We start from the raw sequence: 27,568 nt of genomic DNA, 5'->3' as shown, positions 1-27,568 counted from the left end.
CCCAGCTGGGTCTATTAATGCTGTTCAGGCAGTCATTATCGAAAAAGCATTCTTGGAATTTTGAGTGGGAACGAAACCAGACATGGACAGATCACGCACGCTGGGCAGAAATGGCCCAGGAAGCATTTAGAAAACGAAACTGCATCAGGTATGTGAGTGTTCACTTTCAAAACTAATGTCTCCTGAAAACTGAGAGAAGTGGATGGTAATTTTACTAAAAGTTTGTTGTTCCCTAAGCAAAATGTCACAAATGACTCATAATCATCCATCCATCCATCATCTAGACCCCCTTAGTCCTGACCAGGGTCCCAGGGATCTGCTGGAGCCTATCCCAGCTCTCTTTGGGTGAAAGGCAGGGGTCCACCTGGACAGTCCATCACAGGGCCACATAGAGACAAACAACCTCACACAGAAAGGCCCCTGATTGGTTTCAAACCAGGAACCTTCTTGCTGTGAGGCAACAGTGCTAACCACTTCTCCACTGTGCTGACTTAAACTGACCCCCCACCCCCCAGGCAGTGATTTCTCAGAACCACACAGTGGAGATGAGTCGAGGGCAGCTGGTTCATGCATGGACCTGGTTACAAACACAAACTGTATAGATGGTTCTTGAACAGACTGGTCCAAACTCAGGTCCTATAGGCTTTCTATGGGTCCAACTACAACGATCCTACGGTTCCCACAATGCAACCTCAACCCTGTGACCCTGACAGGTGTTTGACAAGCTTGTTAGAATTTAAGATCAATAATCTGACCCATGATGACAAAGTCCAATATGATTTTATAAATGTGCATATTAATTAAAATGCAGAATAAAAAAATTCAGGCCTGCTCTGAGGTGGCAGCTTCGGCATCTGTGCAGGTGATTCTGCAACTCAGAGGAACTGTTGGCTTCTTGGTCTCCTCCCTGACCCAGGTCCGGTTAACCAGGTGTTTCTGTTATTTTGTCCACTCCATTTTCATAGATCAGGGAAAATAACAGAACCATCTGTTGTTAATGCTGTTCACTGCTGGATTAGACTGTGTGTGTGTGTGTGTGTGTGTGTGTGTGTGTGTGTGTGTGTGTGTGTGTGTGTGTGTGTGTGCGCGCTTCTCCACCTGTCAGTCAAACTCCTGAGCCCCACCCTCCTCCTCCTCGTCCCTCCTCCCACGTTGGAGACGTCTCCTCAGCCTTTTATTCCTCTTCTGTCCGTCTCTCTCTCCACTCTGTCACACCATCCTGCAGCCCCTCCCCTTTAATCCTCTCTGTGCCCCCCCCACCTCAGTCCGGCTCGACTGTGGGACTCGAACCCCGCCCCACCACACCGACAAGTCCGCCCCGCAGCTGGATCGGGAGGGGGGGTGTTTAGGCGATGGGCAGACCTGGGGGGGGAGTCGAGTTGTGAATCCAGAGAAGCCAGACACAGCAGCTGGATCCGCAGCTGGATCCGCCGGTGAGTTCAGTTTTTTCTCTGTTTAGAAAATGTTTGATATTTATTCATTACAGGAGGACACTTATCACGTGACAGTTACTGCAGTAACTGTACTAATACTACAGAGTAACTTATACCTTATATACTTCTGATTTGAAGTACTTTATATACTGCTGGGTAGCTGACGTTAACTACCTTATATACTTCTAATTTGAAGTACTTTATATACCGCTGGGTAGCTGACGTTAACTACCTTATATACTTCTAATTTGAAGTACTTTATATACTGCTGGGTAGCTGATGTTAACTACCTTATATACTTCTAATTTGAAGTACTTTATATACCGCTGGGTAGCTGATGTTAACTACCTTATATACTTCTAATTTGAAGTACTTTATATACCGCTGGGTAGCTGATGTTAACTACCTTATATACTTCTAATTTGAAGTACTTTATATACCGCTGGGTAGCTGATGTTAACTACCTTATATACTTCTAATTTGAAGTACTTTATATACTGCTGGGTAGCTGATGTTAACTACCTTATATACTTCTAATTTGAAGTACTTTATATACTGCTGGGTATTTGTTGTTAACTACCTTATATACTTCTAATTTGAAGTACTTTATATACCGCTGGGTAGCTGACTACCTTAGATACTTCTAATTTGAAGTACTTTATATACCGCTGGGTAGCTGACGTTAACTACCTTATATACTTCTAATTTGAAGTACTTTATATACTGCTGGGTAGCTGATGTTAACTACCTTATATACTTCTAATTTGAAGTACTTTATATACTGCTGGGTATCTGACGTTAACTACCTTATATACTTCTAATTTGAAGTACTTTATATACCGCTGGGTAGCTGATGTTAACTACCTTATATACTTCTAATTTGAAGTACTTTATATACTGCTGGGTATTTGTTGTTAACTACCTTATATACTTCTAATTTGAAGTACTTTATATACCGCTGGGTAGCTGACTACCTTAGATACTTCTAATTTGAAGTACTTTATATACCGCTGGGTAGCTGACGTTAACTACCTTATATACTTCTAATTTGAAGTACTTTATATACTGCTGGGTAGCTGATGTTAACTACCTTATATACTTCTAATTTGAAGTACTTTATATACTGCTGGGTATCTGACGTTAACTACCTTATATACTTCTAATTTGAAGTACTTTATATACCGCTGGGTAGCTGATGTTAACTACCTTATATACTTCTAATTTGAAGTACTTTATATACTGCTGGGTAGCTGATGTTAACTACCTTATATACTTCTAATTTGAAGTACTTTATATACTGCTGGGTATTTGTTGTTAACTACCTTATATACTTCTAATTTGAAGTACTTTATATACCGCTGGGTAGCTGACTACCTTAGATACTTCTAATTTGAAGTACTTTATATACCGCTGGGTAGCTGACTACCTTAGATACTTCTAATTTGAAGTACTTTATATACCGCTGGGTAGCTGACGTTAACTACCTTATATACTTCTAATTTGAAGTACTTTATATACTGCTTGGTATTTGTTGTTAACTACCTTATATACTTCTAATTTGAAGTACTTTATATACTGCTTGGTAGCTGACGTTAACTACCTTATATACTTCTAATTTGAAGTACTTTATATACTGCTTGGTATTTGTTGTTAACTACCTTATATACTTCTAATTTGAAGTACTTTATATACTGCTTGGTAGCTGACGTTAACTACCTTATATACTTCTAATTTGAAGTACTTTATATACTGCTTGGTATTTGTTGTTAACTACCTTATATACTTCTAATTTGAAGTACTTTATATACTGCTTGGTAGCTGACGTTAACTAACTTATATACTTCTAATTTGAAGTACTTTATATACTGCTTGGTATTTGTTGTTAACTACCTTATATACTTCTAATTTGAAGTACTTTCCATACTGCTGGGTAGCTGACGTTAACTACCTTATATACTTCTAATTTGAAGTACTTTATATACTGCTTGGTATTTGTTGTTACCTACCTTATATACTTCTAATTTGAAGTACTTTATATACCGCTGGGTAGCTGACGTTAACTACCTTATATACTTCTAATTTGAAGTACTTTATATACCGCTGGGTAGCTGACGTTAACTACCTTATATACTTCTAATTTGAAGTACTTTCCATACTGCTGGGTAGCTGACGTTAACTACCTTATATACTTCTAATTTGAAGTACTTTCCATACTGCTGGGTAGCTGACGTTAACTACCTTATATACTTCTAATTTGAAGTACTTTATATACTGCTGGGTAGCTGACGTTAACTACCTTATATACTTCTAATTTGAAGTACTTTATATACTGCTGGGTAGCTGACGTTAACTACCTTATATACTTCTAATTTGAAGTACTTTATATACCGCTGGGTAGCTGACGTTAACTACCTTATATACTTCTAATTTGAAGTACTTTATATACTGCTGGGTATCTGACGTTAACTACCTTATATACTTCTAATTTGAAGTACTTTATATACTGCTGGGTATCTGACGTTAACTACCTTATATACTTCTAATTTGAAGTACTTTATATACTGCTGGGTAGCTGACGTTAACTACCTTATATACTTCTAATTTGAAGTACTTTATATACCGCTGGGTAGCTGACGTTAACTACCTTATATACTTCTAATTTGAAGTACTTTATATACCGCTGGGTAGCTGACGTTAACTACCTTATATACTTCTAATTTGAAGTACTTTCCATACTGCTGGGTATCTTGGGAATTTCCCCCCAGGGATCAATAAAGTTTGATGATCAGTCTGTATTTTGTTGGATCCATCTGATTCTGAAAAGAAACTAAAGTTATCAGATAAATGTAGAGCAGGAAAAAGTCCAAGGTTTCAAATTTCAGGTATAAATTAATTTGCCTTGTGTCTTTATTCATTCATTCATAGAATTTCACCTGTGAAATGTCAGAAAACAGCAAACAGGTTGATTTAAAATCTGCTGAGTGAGGAACCGTCGCCCTCAGAGAACTGGAGCCTTAAAATGTGTTTCGTTGTTTGGGTTTAATCCCAGTTAAAGCAGTTTCTGATAAACTCTCAGCAGCTAATTGATTAATGGTTGGAGCTGTTTCTGGGTTTGGACCAGAACTGTGATAACTCAGATTACTATTATTTTGGAATCACTGTGGACCAGCTGGTGCCATAATGGCCCTGAACATACAGGGCAGTCTTTCTTACAGTCTTACAGTCTGTTTCTGTCCCCCAGGATGCCGTGAGGGGTCGTCACACTAAACCAGTCCAGCAGTGAAACGATGGCTTCGGTGTCCAGGTTTGGATGGACTGTTGTCTGTCTGCTTTTGCTCTGGAGGAAACCAGTCGGTAAGAACATCTGGACCCTGTGGCTCTTCAGCAGCAGTTTATCCTGAGCCCAGTAAAAACAATGCAGTTATCAGATGAGACGTTTCCTCGGGCGCCAGCATCAGAACGAAAGTGAAAATTGTTGCATAGTTTGTTCTGGCAAATTTTCCACTGGGGAATTCAGTCTGGGCCTAGGCAAGTTTATTTATGTAGCACAATTCATACACAGAGTAATTCAAAGTGCTTTACAGAAATAAAAGTCAAGTTAAAAACACAAAAGCTAAAATCAAAATGAGAAACAGCAAATAGTGATGAGCCATGTTTGTAGGCATGCCACCACTTTGTCACCGTATTGGCCCCTCATGATATCGACTATCGGACCATGCTGACCCATATTTGTGGGTCAGCTACCTTCAGTTTGTCCCATCCCTGATGGACTAAAAGTACCTATCCTTTTTACGTCCTCCCAGTCACAGTGTGTCTGTTCCTCCTCAGCTCAAAGTGAAGGGGCACCATGTTCGACCCCAGTGGGGGCGCCACACCCTGTTCGGGGTCTGCTGGAGCGTTTCGAGGCTGGTCCGGGCTGTGCTGCTAGGGAACGTGGGAACAAAGAAACTCATGTGATCGCAGTGGGGAGATCTACAAACAGCCCTGGAAACAAGGTACAGAGTCCCAGAACCTTAAAGGATGTGTGTGAATCCAGAAACCATTTTAGCTTATTGGTCTGTGCCGTAGGCCTCCAGTGTTTTGATTTATTTCCATGTATTTTTGACCAGTTTCATGGCTTCATGAAAGACTAAACCTTCACCCCTGTCCGGCCTGTAGGTCACGGTGCTGCTGAAGCCTCTGTCTCTGTCCGCCTCTCCTCCCAGAGTCCTGCACCTGCTGCTCAGCTCCAAGCTGCCCGTCAGCTGGTTGCTGGAGGCCGAGAGGCTGCCCCCCAGCTTCCCTGTGCTGGTGCAGGTCAGTCAGGGCGGGAGGGTGTCTGCGTCATCCTCGCTGTCACTGGTTCACTCCGTATTTAAATTACCTGCTGTGCTTTTCCTCTTCGCCCTCCTCCACCAGGTGTCCTCAAACTCCAGCGTGGAGTCCCACTCCCTGCGTCCGCACGTCCAAACCCTGCACTTTCTACCTTTCCGCCCTCGTGCGCTGCTCCGCTGGGCTCTGAAACACCAGGGCAGCCTCTCCTCTCTGACACACACCGAGCACGGCAATCACGTGTACGTCCGGCTGGGCGAGGGTGAGCCAGCAGGAACCCGTCCCCGTGACACCAGGGGCAGGTTTACACGCAGGATTAGTGACAGATATACAGACGTCTGGGTTTTATTCTTAATGCTGTGGAGATGATGACACAGGTGTACCGTTACTAACAGAACCATGACATAGAAAGAGACGTATTATCTTTGCCTGTGGGTGTAAAAGCTAAAGGTCTGTGCACCACACTGGCACTGGTCTGAGGTCGAAGCCGTTTCTGAACAAACACCTTGTGAAGCTGACTTCCCTTTCAAAATAAAAGCCCTTGCTTTGTGTCCACATCACAGATCCGACGCTGCCTGCTGTGTGCCAGCTGCAGTCCATGTTCCTGTCTCACAACTACATGACCTCTGACCTGCAGCCACAGGAAATGCAGGGCTGTGTGCTCGCTCCGGCCGGCGGGATCAGCCCTGAAGTCCACTTGATCAAGCTGCATTCGGCGGGCTCCGGCCTCTGTGGGTGAGTCCTGGACAGAGCACAGGTGGCCGCCCTGGTTCAGCAGCGTGAAGTCAGTCCTGTTTTCTCTCTTTGGCTTCTCCAGCTCTCTGCAGGTGGAGGTGATTGTCTCTCTTGTGCCGCCGGTGTTCGGCCCAAAGGGACAGAATGTGGTGCTGATTCTCAGCAGCTCGGTGCCGGTCAACTGGGCCATCGTTGCTCGTGGCGTCCGGGGTCATATCTCTGTTTATGTAAGAGCTGTCTTCTGGTTTTTGTGCAACACCTGCTTTAGGTTTGTTCTTAAAGAACCCGCCCTGACAGGTTAAGGCTCCCATGGTTTTCTGACTGCCAACAAATCTAATGAAAAGACCAAACCAGATGAAGTGGTCCCCGTCACACGTATTTTGACTCATCAACCAGGCTGCAGACTGACACCAGCGCCATAAACTGGTTCCCATTCAGAAACCTTCTGTGGAAACACAGTGAATCGTGACTGTCTGTGGTTCAGGACTTTCTCTGTTTCATGATGTTTAACGTCATGTGATTCTGACACCTGCCCGTTGAGCTGACCTGGTGTTGGCATTAAATCGGTACACGCTGATCAGCTGTCAGACTGGGGCTCTGGAGGATTTTCAGTGTTTCCTCCATCAGGTGAAGTTGACTTTACTTTACACAACATCGTGTGTGAACATTTAGCAGTTCAGCAGCAGCAGGTTTTCACTGAGCTGGTGCTCAAAGGCAACACCCTGAACTCCAGGTGGGGAAGGTCCTGGCTCCACGAGGAAAACATGCAGCAACCGGTCCCAGTGGAAGCTGTCCAGGAGCTCCGCTGTGCTCCAGACTGCCCACACTGTTGTTGATTTTGAGTCGGTGCCACGGATGTCGCTCTGCTGACGTAAATACTTTTCAGCACACCAAATATGTATCAATCCACAGCTGAAACTAGTCCCCAACAAACACCCAAAGTACTGATGGTAGAGTGGCGTTTGCTAAAAGCTGCAGTGAGCAGCTGCTTTAGGAAATTACTGAGCCCTTTAAAAATCAAAATGGATATTTGCCTCTGTTTTTGCAGCTTCACATCTTCAGTGCACGACTCTCAGAAAGTCCTGAGACACAGACAACAGATTGTTGTTTAAGGGGATTTGCTGACAAAACTATCATGTAATTTCAGCTTTACCCTTTAAAAACTGGTTTTAACACTTGATAGTACTCTCACTGTGTACTTGCTAAGGTGTGGATGTAGTCTCTCTCTCTCTGTAGTCCTCCAACAGTGTATCCCCACCCTACCCCCCTGAGCCCAACCTGACCCTGTCCAGTACACTTGACTCGGACCTGTCCACCATCTTGGACCTGCGTGTCTGGGCCAACGAGAATGGCTTCACCACAGTGACGTCATACACTGAGGCTGACCTGGCCAATCGGTTTGTGGTCCAGCTGACTGGGGGCGGGACAGGTCAGGACCCCGTGTGTCTGTTTACAGTGGCCTGTGCAGAATCCACTTTACAGGGTTTCCTCTTTATGTGGTTTATTTGGAGTAGATGCTGGGTGGTGCCGGTTGGTGTGGGGGATGCTGGGTGGTGTTGGGTGATGCCGGGTGGTGCTGGGTGGTGCTGGGTGGTGTTGGGTGATGCCAGGTGGTGCTGGGTGGTGTTGGGTGGTGTTGGGTGATGCCGGGTGGTGCTGGGTGATGCTGGGTGAAGTGTGAGTGTTTAAAATGTGTATCTGTGCTGCAGATGTGGCTGCAGTGGTGAAGCCGCTGGTGCTGAGGCCTCCCTGGGTGGAGGAGAGCACGCTGAGGCAGTGGCTGAACGGTGGAGGCCGAGAGAGTTTCACGGTGCAGTGTGAAGACGGACTCCTCAACGTGACCGTGGACCAGCACATCCTGCAGGTCTTCATACCTGAGCAGTAGAAACTGTGATATGCACAGAAACACGTCTGTTAGCAAACAAAAGGTAAAACAGGCCAATTTGTCATAAAGGCTTCAAACTCAGCGTCTAGGACCAGTTTGTGCAGCGTATTAATGAGTCGTTACATTAACGAACCTGCAGAAAATGTTCGCTCAGGTCCAAACTGCTCATCAAGATACAGCTGTTCCCAGCAAAAACAGAAACCTACTGATTAAGTACTTAGCCATCCAATCAGGAGTTCAGTAGGACGAAGGCCTCACGTGGTCAGAAACGGCACTCCAAATGAATGCTGTTTGTGTACATAGCAAAAAAAAAAAAGGTTTTTAAAATATCTTCCAGCGTCCTTGTAGTTGCAGATTAGATCCATTTTTGGTGTATTTCACCATGGTGCATGTGCTGAAGTACACATCCTGCTGTGTCCGACAGTTCTGTCTGGTAATTTCTAACCATACTTCTGATTGTTTGACCAACTACGGCTGCAGGGCTTTAGTGATTTGACCTCAGTTCTCTGCTTCAGGGCTGGCCTGTCCCAGTGGCTGCCGTGACTCTGCAGGACCCGACGTGCCAGGCTCAGACCAACGGGAGTCATTTCCTGTTGGTGTTCCCGGTCATTTCCTGTGGGACTGAGGCTGTGCTCCTGGGACGACCCAGAGGGGTGCAGTACAAAAACATGGTGAGATAAGAGGTTTAGAAAGAAAGGCAGCTGTCTCTTAAATCCTGTGGGGTGAATTCTGTATCTCCTTCCATTATGGATTTTCTGCCTTAATTAAGACTCAAAGAGTTCGTTTTGGGAGTTTCATGACATTTGCCATTATTGTGGATATTAGGCAGAGGCAGAGAACATTCGAGTGATGAAAGAAAAAACAGCACAAGCTAAATATGTGAAGCTTTTAGAGCACAGGCCGGAACTCAAACTGAGGTCAAACCCTATGAGGTGGGGGTAAAACCAAAAACCAGTGGCACATAATAGATACTTGAAATTGTGGTAAGTGGAAGTGGTCTCTGGTAAGACTTGTGACCCAGAACATCCTGACCAGAACAGTGCTCAGTTAAGGCCTAAATATGGGCATGTAAGCATAGAGGCAAATTAAGTGAGAGAAAATCACATTCACTGTTGGCAGAAAATTGGAAGGAAGGATGATGCAGAGAAAACAGGACAAAGGTGTGTGTGATCAAACACTGAATGGAAACAGTAACAATCTTTTATGTGAAATATTAATTTCAATTATATTAACAGTTTGTGGAGAACCACACAAAGCACAAAATGATCATTATGTGTGTACAAAAACAAAGATAATACTTAATATACAAAATAAAGTGTTAAACCACATTGACACTGAATTATTTCACTATTAGCAAGCTGAAAGTTTGCCTGAAAATGCCTGTGTTAGCTCGTGGCTAGCAGACGCAGGACAGAGCTGATGTGCTCACACTTTCTTTAAAATCATAGTTGCTGCATTAAGTGCAAGTCATCAGATGTCATCTTGTTTTCCTACGTGAAGAAATGTGAGGACTGTTCTTCCTCAACATCAAATCTTATGTCAAGAAGATATCCAGCCTGAGGTTTTTCACAGCCTGGAAGTTGGACGACCTATGTGGACTTGGCTGAACTGGTACTTTGAGCTCTGATTTATTGTCAAATAGTTGCAAGAAGCTGTTGGAACTGAAACTAGTCAGGGCAGTTAATGAGAGGACTGTTTGATACGTACAGCTGGGTGTCATCAGCGTAAAGACGAATATTTCTATAGTTTGTAAGTGATGACTTTAAAACTGAACCTGCTCAGTGTTTTACAGTAACGACCCCACACACAGTTCATCCTTCTGTTTCTCGTCTCCCACCAGGTGTTACTATGGAGAGACCAACCTCAGAGTATTCTGGCGCTCAGTGAGACGGAGAAGAAGTCCAGAAGTCCACTGAGCATACAGGTGAGATATCTGTGTATGTCTGTGTTTGCGCGGTTCTAAATGCGGCTTATAGCAGCTTCAGAGACCACATCACTTTTTGCACATTATTTTGTTATGGATATAGTTGGATATCATTTTTATATTTGTCCATCAGTCTTTACTAAATGAAGTGAAAAGTCCTTAAATCCCTCCAGGTGGCGCCAAACTCCAAGCTCAGTTACTTCCTGTTTACTTTTCTATTTAAATAAAATCTATCACTCAGTAAAGTTTGCATTAAGTGAATCATTTTGAATACTTTCTGCTGTAGATTTACAATCAAGCTTCTGTTTTTCCTCTCAGTTTAGCTGTTGGATGGCAGTCCCCAGCCCTCCTGGCCCAGCGGCTGATAATATTGATGAGGCAAACCCTGTTCAGGTGGGACTGGTTCCTTGGGGGCCTGAGGTTCCAAATCCCAATTCAGAATTTCACCAGCCCCCAGGCCACAGGCAAGGATCAAAGCCCGTTTTGCTTTTGAAGCTTTTTGTCGCTGAGGACTATGAGCAGAGACGGATCGGCCCCTGTGTCGTCACTGCAGACCATCGGGTCTATGCCGAGGTCTGTGTGTTTCACTGTTTGTCTTCACCTGTTTATCATTTTAATGGACTATGCTGAGGCCCTCGAAGCTGATGCCTCACCAGTTCATCCTTATATTTCCTTAGTCCTGTTCATGAGAAACATTTCATTCATTGTGTTGATGCCTGTTCTACTGCAGATTTCAGCCAAAGGGCTCCTCACTGATGTCGTGGAGGTGAGGTCATGTGTGGTATCTCCTCTGTCAGACCCCAAAAAATCTCCTTTCTGGTCTGTGATGAGCGAGGGCTGTTCCTCAGACCCGTCACTGACCCTCACAGCACCGAAAAACAATGAAGAGGCTGAAGGTGAAGGCGACCTGGAAGAGCAAAGAGAAGAGAAAGAGGAAGATGATGTGCAGCGTCGACACAAACCAGAAGTGGCAGCTGTTGAGGAGGTCCAGGTCCAGCGTCTGAGATTCAGTTTTATCCTGCGGCCGGTTTATAATGACTCCATGCAGTTTCTGCACTGCAGCCTGCAGCTGTGTGGGTCTGACTCAACAAGGGGGAAATCCATGAAGGAACCTGAGACGAAGGACTGTCAGGACGGACGACGTATTCCACCGCTTGTTTTTAAGTCCCCGAGACATCAGGTACAGAACCCGATAGCACCATGGGGCCATGTTTCATAGCACAGTACAAATGTAGTCATAAAATGATAAAGCAGTAGTTGGAGATTTTACAACATACTGTATATTTGTTTGTTGTCAAGAGTTTGGCTGATAGTTCAGGCCCAAATCAACAGGTTCAGCTTTCTCCTGTGGGTGAGTGCTGTAGCGCCCCCTGGCTGCAGCTTGTTAGGACTTTACACAAACTGCATCTGCTGTAGAACTGTAAGGTGGTTATTAACACCTGTCCCGTGTTCTCATCTCAGTGTGAGATCAGGAACCTGTCCAGGCCCATGGTGGTCACCAGGTCCATCACCTCTCTGGCACCCAAAGTGCCCAGACCCCCTGCTGGCCCAAGAACCAAGAGACTGAGTGTGTCACCACAGATCGGTCCGAACCCAGACAGCAGTGAGTAGCACCTGGTGATTTTCCAGTGTTGCTGTGATCCTGTTTGACCAACTGTCTCTGCCTCCAGGCTCTGTGCTGGAGATGGGACCAGTGATGGGGATTGTGTTCGCTGCCTTTGTGATGGGCATCGGTCTGATGGGTGGACTGTGGTGCATCTACAATCATACAGGTAACCAGACCACAGGATGAGTGACACACATGATGTGTGTGTCTGGGTCAGCAGTTTGGTCCACACTGTGCCATGAGATGTGCTGCAGGTATTGATGTTTCCTTTGGGATCAATTGTAATCAATGAGAACCTCAATGATGATGCTGCAGGTTCCACATAAACATTATTCATCACAATCTGTGGTTCTGAGGAGACATTACAAAGGCACTGATTATCCCTGGGTTTACTGAAGGGGGACGTCCAGCATCACTTGGAGGAGACCAAAGTCATTTAACAGACCAGACCCACGGAGGCCACAACATCTGGAGTCCGTCCCCACAATCTGATCCATCCTCCAGCTCAGTGTAGAGGTAAGGCCCTGGGTGAACTCGGTCATTTAAAGGCTGAGGCTGTTGATTTAATGTGTTGGTCTGTGCCGTAGACCTCCATTGTTGTCCAAAAACTATTAAAAACACTGCAGGGAGCCACACCGCTGACCTGGCTCACATGGTTCTTCCTCACCAACAATGGGAGACCCGTCTGTTTCCAAAAACCAGCTCCAGACTCTGAGAACGGCCAACACTGTTTACAGGGTCTGAAGGAACAAAGAGTCCACTGGTCTCTGGTTCCAGCAAAGTCTGGAGCTGGTTTTCATTTTTATGTCCAGTGTCACTGTGGATCCTTGGCCTCCTAAAACATTTGCAAAGTGACCTCTGAAGAGTTTGACCTGCTGCGTCGTGTACATCCATGTTTACGAGCTTACAGGCGTCTTCGCTGCCTTCACTTGACCGGTGTGGTGTAGGAGAACATCATGACTTTGTTCTGGTCTCCAGGTTCTGTTTATTCTTCTGAACAATGCAGAACAACAACCGAGACACAGAGTCTTTTCAGACATGTGGCTTCAAGCTGTTCTTCACACTAAAGGTTTTTACAGGCCTGTTTGTGTTTCTGCAACTTTTCAGACATTTTGTTCTAGAGTCTAGAGTTTCCTTTCAAAGGAGACCAGGATTATGTCTGATCTAAAAAACATACGTTTCTTACTCTGAGTGCATTAGTTCTGGGCTCGTACACAAAGATGTGATAAAGACATATTTTCATAAAGCTGCGGCGTGAAACTGCACCAGTTATTCCAGCTGGGCGGCGCAGAGCGCAGCTAATGATAATGCTGTGTATTTAAAATAAACTCGCGGTGGTTAGAAGTGCCGCCAGTTTCAGAAAACATGTCGATATCAGGTTAGCACCTGCAGATTTCAGCCCTGATACGCTCTGAACAGTTTTACTCTTTTATCTCTTTCTCAGGATTTCCTCCTGCAAATCTGAGAAAGGGGAACTGGGACAGAGCCTCTAACAGCTTGTGTGTGAGCGGGCACAGCTGCTCGTGAGTGTGTGCAGTGCCACGTTCGTGCAGTTCGTTCATCGCTGTGCAGCAGAATCGTGAGAGGACTGAAGCCTTGTGAACCCACCGCCGCGATGTGACGAGTCCGATGTCTGATTCAAAGTGAAACGCTGTGTGTTTGGTGCTGCAGGTCATTCTGCTTCGAGTCATTTCAGAAGCAGCAGTGAATGTGATGTTTTCTGGATTCAGCAGGATCTGTACTTTGGGGTGACTCAGAAACAGAAACCGCATCATCATCATCATCATCATCATCATCATCATCGCTTTTAGAGGCAGAACACGGTGTCAAAGATGATCGGAGAGGGAACCGTGTGTGTCGTTAAGACTCCGTGTTGTGGAGTCATGTTCACTGTGTAACTGTGAGTCAGCTGGATGTTAAACCCACATTTATGTGACTTCTTCTGTGTTTATGTGGCAAATAAGTCGAATTAAAAAGAGCTCGCAGTCCAAGCTGAGTCTTTCACTCTGGTGTCACCTTAAAAGAACATTAGTGTGTTTGTGTTTGCTCTTTTGGCCCCCAACGTGTTTCTTCCTCACCAACAATGGGAGGCCCAAAGATTCAGGCCTCGGCTTTTAGAGTCACATTGTAAAACCAAAATAATCTGTTTGAAATTGCTCAGTGGATTTGACGTGAACTGAGCTGCTAAATATGTTTTTATGTTACACACACAGTCACTCTAATCTGCCAAACGTGCTGCAAACGTCTCTTGTGTTGTGTGTTTTCAAACTTTTATTTTTAGAAACTAATTTCATATCCTGTGATTGGATGTGGTCTGTCGGGGGCTCAGCTGCTGCAGAGTCGCAGGAAGCCTCCTCCGTTCGGTAAAGGCTGAATCACACAGACACACACAGACACACACACTCGCACAACTTTCCGAGGACAATAAGTTTGTGAAGCGGCTGGATGATGTTGCTGCCTGGACACTGGCAGAAGAATCCAATTATTTATTTAGGATAAAAAAACACAACACATGTTGTTTAAGCAAAGCCAGTCCTGTTTTATTCAGCTTCTCACTTAATGCACATTTGTGGGCAGCAGTGAAAGATGGAAGACTCAGGTGTGAGTGAACATGTTTCCATATCCACACTGCGTCTCTTGGTGGCGCTGTAGGTCAACCCTGCGCTGGAAGCTGTGCTGACAGCGGGGGCAGCTGAAGGGCCGGTAGCTGCTGTGCTTTCGGCTGTGGGTGATGAGGTTGGAGCTCTGGCTGAATCCTTTACCACACACCTTGCACACGTGTGGTTTCTCACCTGAGGAGGAGCAGAGTGAGGACGTAAGGCCCGACACGCCGTTTCCTGAGCCTCTGTCAGGTGACCTACTGACTCACCTGTGTGGATGAAGGTGTGTTTCTTCATGTCTGATTTCTGGTGGAAGCGTTTGCCACAGTACTGGCAGGGGTAGGGCCGGGTGTCCGAGTGGATGAGCAGGTGCGTGGACAGGGTGGACGAGCGCTTGAACACCTTTCCGCACACCTTGCAGCCAAAGCTCCGCTCCTGGACATGCACACACAGCAGCACATGGACATGAGAACAGCGCTCCCTGCTCCGCGTGAGTCACGAGAGAGAAAACGACCAAACAAACAGACCTTAGCTCTGCTGTAGCTGCCTGCAGCTCTGAAGCCGAAGGGCAGGGGGGGCGCGTCTGTGGACGTCAAGAATCTTGTCAGTGGGACAGAGACGCCGCTGTGGCCTCTTCCCGAAATTAGGATCTCTGAGAGAGACTGGGAGAGAAAAAGGGCACAGGGAATGAAATAGTTCAACACTTTGAGAAATAATAAGAATTTCATTTATAAAAAAAGAGCTGAAGTACTAAAATAAAGAGAGAAACTGAAAATGATGCTGTAACAAAGAGCCACGAGATAAAAGATATTTAAACCTGAGCTGAAATAAAATGATTAACTTTGCTGTGCAGCTAAATGAGAAGCATGAACCTATAGCAGCCACTTAGCTTAGCACAGACACTGTCAAGCTCAGTAATTAGCATGTGATGACTTGATTTCTATCTACAGTCTTTGTGCTATGCTAAGCTAACAGGCTAGCCAGAGTGTGCTAGAAAGCAAATTAAAAAATGTCAAGCTAGTCCTTTAACAGAAGAGCTTGATTGATTAATTAACTAATTCATTAAAAATAAGTTTTGGATAGTTGCAGATGGATATCAGAATTAAAACTCCAATTTCAGTCAGACTGATTTAAAATCAGGGACTCTTTGTTTTTGCTTCATATTTTAGTTAAAAGTGAAATGCAGATGTTGGAGTGAAAACAAGGCACCAATGAATAGAAACGTAATTAAATAATAACTGTTGTTAACATTATAATCAATAAAAATGATCATGTTACAATATCTTGTCAATAATCACATTTTTTAAATTTCCACCAACAGCTGGAGGTCAAAGATTTCACTTTTATTTCCCAGTTTTACTGAGGCAGAAATGAAGATGCAGACTCTTTGTTCTGTGACCAATAGAAAAATTTCTGTCCTTGTCTAATTTCACGCCCCAGCCCACTCTCTGACAGGTTGCCAGGTCCTGTGTCGTGCCGGTTGCTTTTATTTTAGCGGGATTTGCTCTGGTTTCCTGCTAAAGACAGAGGCGGTAAGGAAAATCTGCAGGCGTCCTACCTTTTCACAGAGCGGACACTCGCTGACTGGGGATTTGAGGTCGGTGTGTGACGTGTGGTTTAATAACATGAAGACCAGTCTCTCCAGTTCCTTCTCTCTGTCAGAAGCCTGGTGTCTGTCCAGCAACCAGGGCGACACCGACAGGCCGGCGGCTGCATTCCCCACAGGGACTTTAGCTGGAAGATGAGGGGGTGAGGATCACGTCTTTAGTTTACAGGCAGCAGGTTGTTGTGCAGCTTTGAGCCGTCTGTGTCAGTTAGGGCAGCAAAATAAATCCTGAATATTTAGTCTCTAAAATACCCCCAAGGCCTTTTTGCTGCAGAAACTGCACATGTTGGTAGAAACTATTATTCATTAGCTTAACTTTGACAGTTGTCTCACTGTTGTCGAAAGGGTCTGCAGCGGCTGCTGACCTCTCGGGATTTTTACCTGATTTTAAAAAGTTTTTAAAATCACTTCTGTGTGTTTTGAGAAGAGCCTACGCTGTGTAAAAAAGCCAAAGTCCGCCTCTTCCATTATTTCTGAGCTTGAGCAGAAATAATGTCTGGTTCAAATTTACACAAATTAAGTGTCACAGAATAAAGAAAATCAATACAAGAGAATCTTTTGTGCACCTGAAGTCCAGGGATCCTCTGAGGGGACACAGTTAACCTGGGCTCCCATCTCGTCCCATGGGGAGCAGGCTTCAGCCAGCAGGTCTCTGGCCCCTAACGTAGGGGACAAAGGCTGCATGGCATCTTCAGGTCGCCTCCCGCCCTGTCCCGTGGCGTGCTGCACAGCCTGGTCAGCTTGTGCCTGGGGCTGGGACTGTCGTCTGAAGGAGTCCTTACAGGGACCGAGGAGATGAGTCCTTTTACTCTTGACGAGGAAGGAGCGTGGCATGGTGGGGTGCCGCAGATACAGCAGAATAAACCTGCAGGAGTGTGAAGAGTCGACTCTTTCATGTCACTTTCCGAGCCTCGCACACTCAGATGTCACACACCTGTTGGTGCATGTTCAGTTACAATGCCAAAGCCTGAGGTTTCCCTAACAAATACAACCTGCCACCTGCACCGTGTCAGGGCTGCCACTGTGGTGCACGCAGATAAACTGACACTGTAGTCTGCCTTCCACATTTGGACTGCACACTGGCTTATCAGCAGCAGAATGGTTTCACGTTTGAATGGTCTAGTATCAATTAACAAGATCAACTAAATTTAACAGGACTGAAACGATTAAATTATTATTTGATATGAGTTGGTTGGAACATTAAATCAGAAAAGTCAGCAGGATGAACTACACTGCAGACAAGTCCACACATTTTCCTACACTTTTTCAGACGTTTGTGGAGATTTTCATCTTCTGTAAAAATGATTTTGCTGCTGCTTCTGTAAAATACCATCATTCACAGCCTGAACTTGAACAGAAGATTGACTGATTGATTTATTTGATCATCTTGCAGGCACAAAAGAGATGAAAAATCCAAAACATAAATACATAAATTGGGGGAAACCACATCAGTGAGTTTCCAGCTGAAGCGCAGATCTTACCTTTGTACCGTGCAGCTGAATGTTGAGTGTTTCTTGTGTCCTCGCTGCAGCGTCCTCTTTTCTGTTTCTCACACCCCTCGACTGATGACATGACACAGTGAGATTTGATTTGATTTTGAAAGGCTGCTGAGGATTGTGGGACTGGACGTATGGGAGGAGAAAATGCTTCATTGAAATCCCCAAAAATCAAAGATAACTATATTAAAATTCTCGTCTTTTTGTTTGTTGGGTTTTCAAATTTATTTCGACAAGCCTATAAAAACCCGGCAGCCTGGGTGCACGTCAGGTTCAGGACCCACCGTGAATCAAAGTCACAATACCAGAGTCAAGATGAAACCCTGTTTGTTGTGTCGGTGTCAGAGCTGGATTCACCTCTAATGACTGATGATGAGTGTTCATGTGGGTGAGCCTGTAAATACACCAAGCATCCTTTGGAAACTTTGAATAGCTCAGTGTTCCCATGTGAACATGTGAACCTTTACTACACTACATTACCTGCTTTAGCAGCTGCCCCACTAGGCTTTTATTTATTCAAAACAAAAGTCCAAACTTAGATTACTCAAAATAAAAGTCCAAACTTAGATTATTCAAAATGAAAGTCCAAACTTAGATTATTCAAAATAAAAGTCCAAACTTAGATTCCATATTTCAACCGTTTACAATAAGAATCAGTAATAATAAGTCCTTTCTAACCTTTTATTGATAAAGTAATATTAAAAACAAAACACTAACATAAGTTACTGAAATTTTTAATCTGTTAAATAATCTGCAAGTCATGAAAAACATTAAATCATTTGATTATATGATTATAAATATTTATGAATACTTGCTCTTCATTATCCTCCTAATAACAACTAAAATATCAGTAAATATTTATACAAACCATGAGAACTAGGACCCTGTGAACACTGTGCTAACTTTAGCATTTATTGGAAAATGATATAAGTGTTAAAACCTGGTAAAGACATGGTGAGTCATTGTGCTGCCACTGGCTTGTTGATACAACCTGCAGAGTTCCTCTTTCTTCTTCCTAACAAGAGCTGAAGCAGCCGCCCGAACGTGTTTACTGCCACTCACTCCACCCGTCCGACAGAAGACAAAGTCATTCTGCGTCATCTCGTCTGCACAGTGAGCAGCTTCACACTTCACAGGCTCAGGGAGCAGACGCAGCCGCCCTGTGGGTCCCAGTGTCCATCTTTTATTATATATATAAATATTTTGAAGCCTTTTCAGAAGTGACCTGGATCATTTCAGTGTTTCTAACTAGTTACACATGATCTGGAAATAATGGAAAGTAACTATGTAATACTACAATATTAATACTTTAGTATTTCCATGTTGTACTACTTCATCCTTGGACTTCACTACATGTCAGAGTCAAACCTTGGACTTTTTCCTGCTCTACATTTATCTGATAACTTTAGTTCCTTTTCAGGATCAGATGGATCCAACAAAATACAGACTGATCATCAGACTTTATTGATCCCTGGGGGGAAATTCCCAAGATACCCAGCAGTATGGAAAGTACTTCAAATTAGAAGTATATAAGGTAGTTAACGTCAGCTACCCAGGAGTATATAAAGTACTTCAAATTAGAAGTATATAAGGTAGTTAATGTCAGCTACCCAGGAGTATATAAAGTACTTCAAATTAGAAGTATATAAGGTAGTTAACGTCAGCTACCCAGCAGTATGGAAAGTACTTCAAATTAGAGGTATATAAGGTAGTTAACGTCAGCTACCCAGCAGTATGGAAAGTACTTCAAATTAGAAGTATATAAGGTAGTTAACGTCAGCTACCCAGCGGTATATAAAGTACTTCAAATTAGAAGTATATAAGGTAGTTAACGTCAGCTACCCAGCGGTATATAAAGTACTTCAAATTAGAAGTATATAAGGTAGTCAACGTCAGCTACCCAGCGGTATATAAAGTACTTCAAATTAGAAGTATATAAGGTAGTTAACGTCAGCTACCCAGCGGTATATAAAGTACTTCAAATTAGAAGTATATAAGGTAGTCAACGTCAGCTACCCAGCGGTATATAAAGTACTTCAAATTAGAGGTATATAAGGTAGTTAACGTCAGCTACCCAGCGGTATATAAAGTACTTCAAATTAGAAGTATATAAAGTAGTTAACGTCAGCTACCCAGCGGTATATAAAGTACTTCAAATTAGAAGTATATAAGGTAGTCAACGTCAGCTACCCAGCGGTATATAAAGTACTTCAAATTAGAAGTATATAAGGTAGTCAACGTCAGCTACCCAGCAGTATGGAAAGTACTTCAAATTAGAAGTATATAAAGTAGTTAACATCAGCTACCCAGCATAGAAGTTTTACTGTGTTGTATTTCTGCTGTTACTGCAGTAAAGGGTCGCAGTACCTGTACAGTCTACAGTTCCCATGATAACGAATCTTCACACACTGTTGAAATAAATAACCAGGAAACACAATTTATTCAGACGTGAATCAGCTTGAACTGAGAGAAAAACAGGATAATTAACCAAACAAGAACAGGGAATGATCACTAGTGGAAATATGATTTAAAACAGATCAGAAATCAGGGAAGTGTTCAGCTCCTCTTCACCTGAAAGCAACACAAATCTCAAATCTCTTTCAAATCATTTTTACCTTAACAACACGTGTAACAGGCTGGAGCAAGAGAGAAAAGCTCAGTAACACTTTGTAAACACCTCATAGTTTACACTGAATTTGTACCGTATGAATCAGATCCTGATGACACATTACTGGTTTCTACTTGTACTCAAATGTAGGTACAGTGAAAAAAAGCATTTAATTATTATGAAACAACAGAGTAATTGAAGAAAAAAAAAAAAGTAAATTTGTTAAATTTTAAGAAATATTTGCTAGCTATTCTACTTCTTCCTGTTTTCTACCGCAGCGTATATACAGTGCCTGCTGGGCGAACAGGCCTATCAGGAGCGAATTTACTAAAACACTGTCTGGTTTCTCACCTCGTCTGCATTTCAAATCATACATTTAGGTGAAGATATAATCAGGAAGTGAATAAATCCCAGGAGTGTGTGTGGTTGTGTGACACCCACACACCTCACACACTACAGTGATGTCTGTTAATGAGTGTTAAAGGTAAAAATACAAGTTCTCTTTTACATTACACAGTAAGAATCTGGCTCTTCTCCCATATTTACTCTTTAACTGCACAATATTAAAATAATTATTAACACTACAGGGCTGTTGTGTTGGATTGCATTCAGTTGTACAGGTGACTAAAGGCACCAGTCATACTGGGAAGCGTAGCTGGTTTAAAAAGAACAGAATCCGTCTATATGCAGATGACATGCTCCTTGAACTAGCAAATCCACAGAGCGATCCGGTGCAATATGCATCTCTGGTTTCTGTTTCAGTCGTTCAAAATCTGAAATGCCACCAGCGTCTAAGCACATGAGGATTGTTCGGATGGCACAGTGTGGATTATTCCTTTCACACTCACTAAAAAGTACCAAGGACTTTCTTTAAGATCTGAGATAAAAGTATTTTGCAAATACACATCTGTTGTCAAGTAGTGAGTTCTGAATCTGACCTCAGATTGAAATCAAATCATCAGGGACCACGAATGAATTGAAACCAAACATTTTTCAGTGTGGCTGCATTTCTGCAGACATTTCGCTGCTGGTGTGAGCAACATAAACTGGAGCTGAGTTTGCCTTGATGTGCATGAAGAGAGGCATGTCACAGCTCTGTGGTTGATGTGGTGGGGGGCTTGCAGCCTTTTCCCAGGGGCTGTTAGGGAAGGCAGACGAGAAAGGCGCAGGGAGCTGAGACGGGCTGGTGGCTTCAGTGGGTTTGTGCCTCATTTGTTCTGGGGGGTTCGGGGGCTTCTTGTTCCCCTGATGGTGGTAGAAAACTGCCTTTCTAGGAACCTGAAACTCAGGGAGGAGGAGGCAGACAAGGGAGAGCGAATTCAAAAGTTCATTTTCCTATTGTTTTCCTTCAGCTGTTCCGTGATGTCTTTAATCTCGTTCTTTGTTATAATGATATTAATGATTTTTATCTAACTAATCTTGTCAACATTCGCTTTATATCAGTAATGGAAACAGCTGTAACCCGGGGCCATTAAAGGGTAATTACAAATCAAATTATGTTTTGAGCTGTACAGATAATCACATAAGACTTGGTTGGCATATGTTGTTTATACGGGTGTTGTTTTTTTTTTGTGTAAAAACATTTCCTGAACAAATTTAGGATTGTATTGGATTTAAATTTAAATCTTCTAACTCCTCTGATTCCTCTGACGTAGACAAGACTCCAAGATCTTTTTTTGGTGAGTTGGAAACGTCTCTCAGTGCAGCGGTGTCCAGACACCAGCTATTTAAAATAAACAGTTCATTGCATTGTAGTTGTTTAATAGCACTTGACATTGCATCATGACATGTAGTGAACTGGAGCGTGTGCAGTCTCAGCTCTTCGGGGTTTAACTGTGCAGCTGCGGTGCCTGGTGGCTTACAGGAGCTTCGTCAGTCGGGGGACCTGACGACTAGAATCCTTGCCAGTTTCTCACGGCCAACTGCTTCTCTGCCTTTGTGTCACCAGTTTACCCCCACCCACCTGACAGTCATTTCCTCACCACTTATCAACTTTCTCTCACTTTGATTGGCAAAAGAGCAAAGGTTATGGATAGTGCAGGACTTTCTTTTCCTTCTGAGATGAAGGAAAAGGAATCAGAAGTGTCTAAAAGCTTAGTGCGGTTGACGTTTCTAAATGTGCTCAGTCTTTTGAGTAATCTCTTCCTCAGAATTTGATTTTAAAAGTAAATGATAAACGAAAGCAGTGACAAGAGAAAAAAAAAAAAGACCTGCTTTGCAGTACATGTTGGTTAAACAGCAAATCTATATTTACTTCATGCATGGGAACTGTGGACTCTGCCTATTCTCAATATCATGCTATATCACAGGGTTGTGTACACAAGCTAAGCCACAACACTCTCAACTAGGCCTGTGCCTCCCACTGAACAGGAAACAAGTATTTTGCTGAGGTATTTTTCTTTCTATGTTACGGCTTCTCACATCCTCCTACTCTTTTCAATCAATTACTGTCAGATTGAAAACATCACAGATTCAGATTAAAACCAAATTGTAGTGTTTTCCATCAAAGAAAAGTCAGATAATGTGTCCCCACAGTGGTTTTAGCTGCCACAGCCCCACATAGGGAGGACTGTGAAAATGACTTGAATGGTGGAGATATTTCTGCTGGTAAAGATGATGACGACTTCTGAAGTTCAGCCAAAAGATGGACATCCCCACTCCCACGCAGGCAGCCGACTCCGGGAGATTAGTGTATATGCAAGGTTACAGAAAGGTAAGAGGGTGTGAGAACATCAACATGACATGGTACCCAAGAGAGGCGCTGCCTACAGCTGTTATATCAGTGCTTCTGCATGCACTGAGCCCCCGTGTGCAACCACAGGCCTAAACACATGTACACAGTTTTGCATTATATGATGCTCCCATCAGCACCAGCACTGAAGCAGCAGCAGGTGAAGTCACTAACACTGATTAGCTCGTTCCTGTCACACCTGTATGAGGTCAGGACACTGGTTGTTGGAAGCAGGAAAAATGTGCATCGTAAGGATCTGAGCAGTTTTAACCCACTGGACGACTGGTCAGAGCAGCTTCCCAGAGGGCAGGGGTCGGCACTTGGTCGGCACTGACCCAAAGTGTCCAAGGAAGGACGATCGGTGAACCGGAGAAAAGGTCATGGGTGTCCAAGGCTCACTGGTGCCCATGGGGAGTGAAGGCATCAGGTCTGATCCTGCAGAGGAGCCGCTGTAGCACAAACTGCACCACTAGGATCAGAACTGGGCCATGAAGCAGTAGAAAGAGGAGGCCTGGCCTGATGAACCATGTTTTATTTTACATCACGTGGACGGCCAGGTGTGAGTGTGTGTGTGTGCTGTTTTCCTGGGGAAGAGATGCTGTGACAGGATCCATGGAGCCCCCATCTCACAGCTTCCGGACTCAGGATCTGTTGCTGACGTGTCAGAGACCAGAGGAACCTTCAAAGGTCTGTGGAGGCTCAGAGCTCTGCACATTTTTAGGCAGCTGGTGTTAATGTTGCACATTTTACAAGAATCTGAGTTCAGTCTTTTTGCATGCTCATGTTTGCTAATTAGCACAAAACCCACGCAGCCTTTTTTCAGTCTAACTTTCCTTGAACATTCAGTAATAAAGCAGCTGAAAACTAGTGTTTTTATTAAGGTTTCCATCAAGATCTTACTAAAGGTTAGACACTGTAAGGTCTAGGCCACTTGCTCTGATGAGGTCTGTGAAAGCTTGTGATGTTTTTTCTCAACATGGACGTGTGAATCCTGTCACATAACACGACCCCACCCAAAACATCCCTGCCCATGGGCATGGTTGCAAGTGCAGATGAAGAGGTGTGAAGCCGCAGACCTTTTCACAGCAGAACTTTGAAACCTAGCGTATTGATGGGCTGATCAGCCCAGCGTTCAGCTTGTACACCACAGTCTAATTATAAAGCCCTGTTTTCCTGAACGAGATGCAAAACATCTCCAGTCTGTCATTGACATCTCAAAACAATGAGAGAAGAGAAGAACTTTCTTGTTCACTATGTTTACCAGTGTCATTGTTGACCATAACACAACGTAATGAAACATTTGATTACAATCACTATTTCTAAAAGACATTATCAGTGTCACGATCAGCCTTTTAAATGGAAAACACACACGGGCAGAAATAAGCAGTCATCATCATCTCTAGGGCCCAGGGACACTCAGCTTAGCATGAAGCCATTTTCACATGTTGGTGCACAGGTCAAACAAACATAATGTTTTATTACTGAGGTTTGCAGCTGTTTGTAGCTGAACCAGTGGATGCAGGGGTGGAGATAATATATGTGCTCTGTATCTGTGGGCGGCTGTGTGCTAACGTTTTAGCCATTACAACTAGTACTTCCCCTTATGTGGAAAAAAACTATTTCATGCAGTTTTGAGGCAAAGACATAATCAAGAGAGGTTTAGCAGATGTTGATTAGTTCACAGAAATAAAACACTGTCTCTGCTAATCCACAGTAATGATGTGATAAATGTTGCTTATTTATAGTAATATTTATTTATTATTTTTCTACATATAGGTTAATTATTTTATTACTTTATTAATTACTATTAATTCATATAATTTAAATAATCTCAAATTTAATAAATTAGAATAACTGCTGTAACAATTGAATTTCCCCTTGGGGATTAATAAAGTTCTTCTTCTTCTTCTTCTTCTTCTTCTTCTTCTGATCTATTACCTTCACTTATTTGCTGTAATGACATTTTAATGTGTATCCAGGCTTGTTACCGACACACAGTTGATCCATCCACCACTGTGGTACAAACTTGGATCCAGGCATTCATGGTCCCCAGATGACGGTTTCTAATGACTTGGATGAACATAAGGGTTTGTATGACCCTCATGGGGTCTTGACGGTTCAAGGATGGAGTTCAGACACCAATGTCCTTCTTCACAATAACTTGTAGGACCTTTGATGATCCTTTCATGTTTCAGCGCCACCATCAGGTAAAAGTTTCACTTTGTCCACAACTTTTGTTCATGACTAAATAGAAAACTAGCGTCTAATCAGTGTCAGTACAGATTAAACTGGATGCACCGTGAGTCTTTGTGCTCAGGGTTTGAAGGTTGCCCAGACAGCAGGTGTCCTCAGTCACTGGATTTAGATTTCCATTTAACAGCTTTCAAAACCACATTAACCCGAGTACAGTGTGTAGTGGGCTGCACTCTGTATGTAGCAGCAGATGTTGCTAATAGATTATCTAAGGAACTGCCCATGGCCTCACAGTTACAGCTTCACACTTCATGTTGAGATGTTTCTGTGCAGGAACAGTCGAAGCCTCTTTCACAAGTACCGTTTGCCACCACTGCTGCAGCTATCACACCACTTCTCTTCCTTTTCTCTACTGTAGCTCTTACTGCACACTCCATCACACACACATACATGTGCACTCGGCGTACGCAGAAAATACACACACCAGCTGTGTAGGTACATCACACTGTGGTTCACAGTCAGTTTGAGTCTTTGCTCCAGATTCTTCTTGGCCCGAATTCAAAGAAACACATGACCCTCCTGTGCAATCACACAACTTGGTTCATGTAAAAATGAGAAAAACGCCTGTTACCTTCAACCTCACACGAAACAACCTGGCACAACCACAAACCCAGTACAACTACTGCGCTGAAGTACAATGCTGAGGTATTGGTACTTTACCTGAGTATTTCTATGTTGTACTACTTCATCCTTGGACTTCACTACATGTCAGAGTCAAACCTTGGACTTTTTCCTGCTCTACATTTATCTGATAACTTTAGTTCCTTTTCAGGATCAGATGGATCCAACAAAATACAGACTGATCATCAAACTTTATTGATCCCTGGGGGGAAATTCCCAAGATACCCAGCAGTATGGAAAGTACTTCAAATTAGAAGTATATAAGGTAGTTAACGTCAGCTACCCAGCGGTATATAAAGTACTTCAAATTAGAAGTATATAAGGTAGTTAACGTCAGCTACCCAGCGGTATATAAAGTACTTCAAATTAGAAGTATATAAGGTAGTTAACGTCAGCTACCCAGCAGTATATAAAGTACTTCAAATTAGAAGTATATAAGGTAGTTAACGTCAGCTACCCAGCAGTATGGAAAGTACTTCAAATTAGAAGTATATAAGGTAGTTAACGTCAGCTACCCAGCGGTATGGAAAGTACTTCAAATTAGAAGTATATAAGGTAGTTAACGTCAGCTACCCAGCGGTATATAAAGTACTTCAAATTAGAAGTACATAAGGTAGTTAACATCAGCTACCCAGCAGTATATAAAGTACTTCAAATTAGAAGTATATAAGGTAGTTAACATCAGCTACCCAGCAGTATATAAAGTACTTCAAATTAGAAGTATATAAGGTAGTTAACGTCAGCTACCCAGCAGTATGGAAAGTACTTCAAATTAGAAGTACATAAGGTAGTTAACGTCAGATACCCAGCAGTATATAAAGTACTTCAAATTAGAAGTATATAAGGTAGTTAACGTCAGCTACCCAGCGGTATGGAAAGTACTTCAAATTAGAAGTATATAAGGTAGTTAACGTCAGCTACCCAGCAGTATGGAAAGTACTTCAAATTAGAAGTATATAAGGTAGTTAACGTCAGCTACCCAGCGGTATATAAAGTACTTCAAATTAGAAGTATATGAGGTAGTTAACGTCAGCTACCCAGCGGTATGGAAAGTACTTCAAATTAGAAGTATATAAGGTAGTTAACGTCAGCTACCCAGCGGTATGGAAAGTACTTCAAATTAGAAGTATATAAGGTAGTTAACGTCAGCTACCCAGCGGTATGGAAAGTACTTCAAATTAGAAGTATATAAGGTAGTTAACGTCAGCTACCCAGCAGTATGGAAAGTACTTCAAATTAGAAGTATATAAGGTAGTTAACGTCAGCTACCCAGCGGTATGGAAAGTACTTCAAATTAGAAGTATATAAGGTAGTTAACGTCAGCTACCCAGCGGTATGGAAAGTACTTCAAATTAGAAGTATATAAGGTAGTTAACGTCAGCTACCCAGCAGTATGGAAAGTACTTCAAATTAGAAGTATATAAGGTAGTTAACGTCAGCTACCCAGCAGTATGGAAAGTACTTCAAATTAGAAGTATATAAGGTAGTTAACGTCAGCTACCCAGCGGTATATAAAGTACTTCAAATTAGAAGTATATGAGGTAGTTAACGTCAGCTACCCAGCGGTATATAAAGTACTTCAAATTAGAAGTATATAAGGTAGTTAACGTCAGCTACCCAGCGGTATATGAAGTACTTCAAATTAGAAGTATATAAGGTAGTTAACGTCAGCTACCCAGCGGTATATAAAGTACTTCAAATTAGAAGTATATAAGGTAGTTAACGTCAGCTACCCAGCGGTATGGAAAGTACTTCAAAT

General features: G+C 43.1%; 2 protein-coding genes across 5 annotated transcripts; one reads left to right on the top strand and one right to left on the bottom strand.

Annotated features, from left to right (window-relative positions):
• Positions 1-1,121: 1,121 nt before the first annotated feature.
• engl (endoglin, like) lies at positions 1,122-13,885 on the top strand. The gene is made up of 17 exons (XM_026324452.1): positions 1,122-1,433; positions 4,675-4,787; positions 5,262-5,428; positions 5,592-5,729; positions 5,832-6,006; positions 6,308-6,479; positions 6,562-6,706; positions 7,716-7,908; positions 8,189-8,343; positions 8,880-9,035; positions 10,205-10,288; positions 10,607-10,861; positions 11,019-11,468; positions 11,750-11,891; positions 11,959-12,060; positions 12,293-12,410; positions 13,339-13,885. The coding sequence occupies exons 2-16, from the start codon at positions 4,721-4,723 to the stop codon at positions 12,406-12,408; spliced, it is 2,517 nt and encodes an 838-aa protein (XP_026180237.1). The 5' UTR covers positions 1,122-1,433; positions 4,675-4,720; the 3' UTR covers positions 12,409-12,410; positions 13,339-13,885.
• Positions 13,886-14,409: 524 nt separating this feature from the next.
• Positions 14,410-18,662, bottom strand: LOC113140580 (zinc finger protein Gfi-1b-like). 4 transcript variants are annotated; one of them, XM_026324477.2, is made up of 6 exons: positions 18,537-18,662; positions 17,582-17,662; positions 16,667-16,965; positions 16,053-16,228; positions 15,022-15,156; positions 14,410-14,929 (listed from the first exon to the last, which is right to left on the bottom strand). In XM_026324477.2, the coding sequence occupies exons 3-6, from the start codon at positions 16,932-16,934 to the stop codon at positions 14,447-14,449; spliced, it is 1,062 nt and encodes a 353-aa protein (XP_026180262.1). In that variant the 5' UTR covers positions 16,935-16,965; positions 17,582-17,662; positions 18,537-18,662; the 3' UTR covers positions 14,410-14,446. The 4 variants fall into 4 exon arrangements, with proteins under 4 accessions (XP_026180262.1, XP_026180261.1, XP_026180263.1 ...); XM_026324476.2 differs by having other exon boundaries at positions 17,582-17,990; positions 18,537-18,658; XM_026324478.2 differs by lacking the exon at positions 18,537-18,662 and having other exon boundaries at positions 14,410-14,686; positions 14,764-14,929; positions 17,582-18,115.
• Between the last annotated feature and the right edge of the window lie 8,906 nt (positions 18,663-27,568).

This window comes from Mastacembelus armatus, chromosome 8 (assembly GCF_900324485.2).
Source record: "Mastacembelus armatus chromosome 8, fMasArm1.2, whole genome shotgun sequence".
Lineage (NCBI taxonomy): Eukaryota > Metazoa > Chordata > Actinopteri > Synbranchiformes > Mastacembelidae > Mastacembelus > Mastacembelus armatus.
This window is presented reverse-complemented; position numbering and strand designations above follow the sequence as displayed.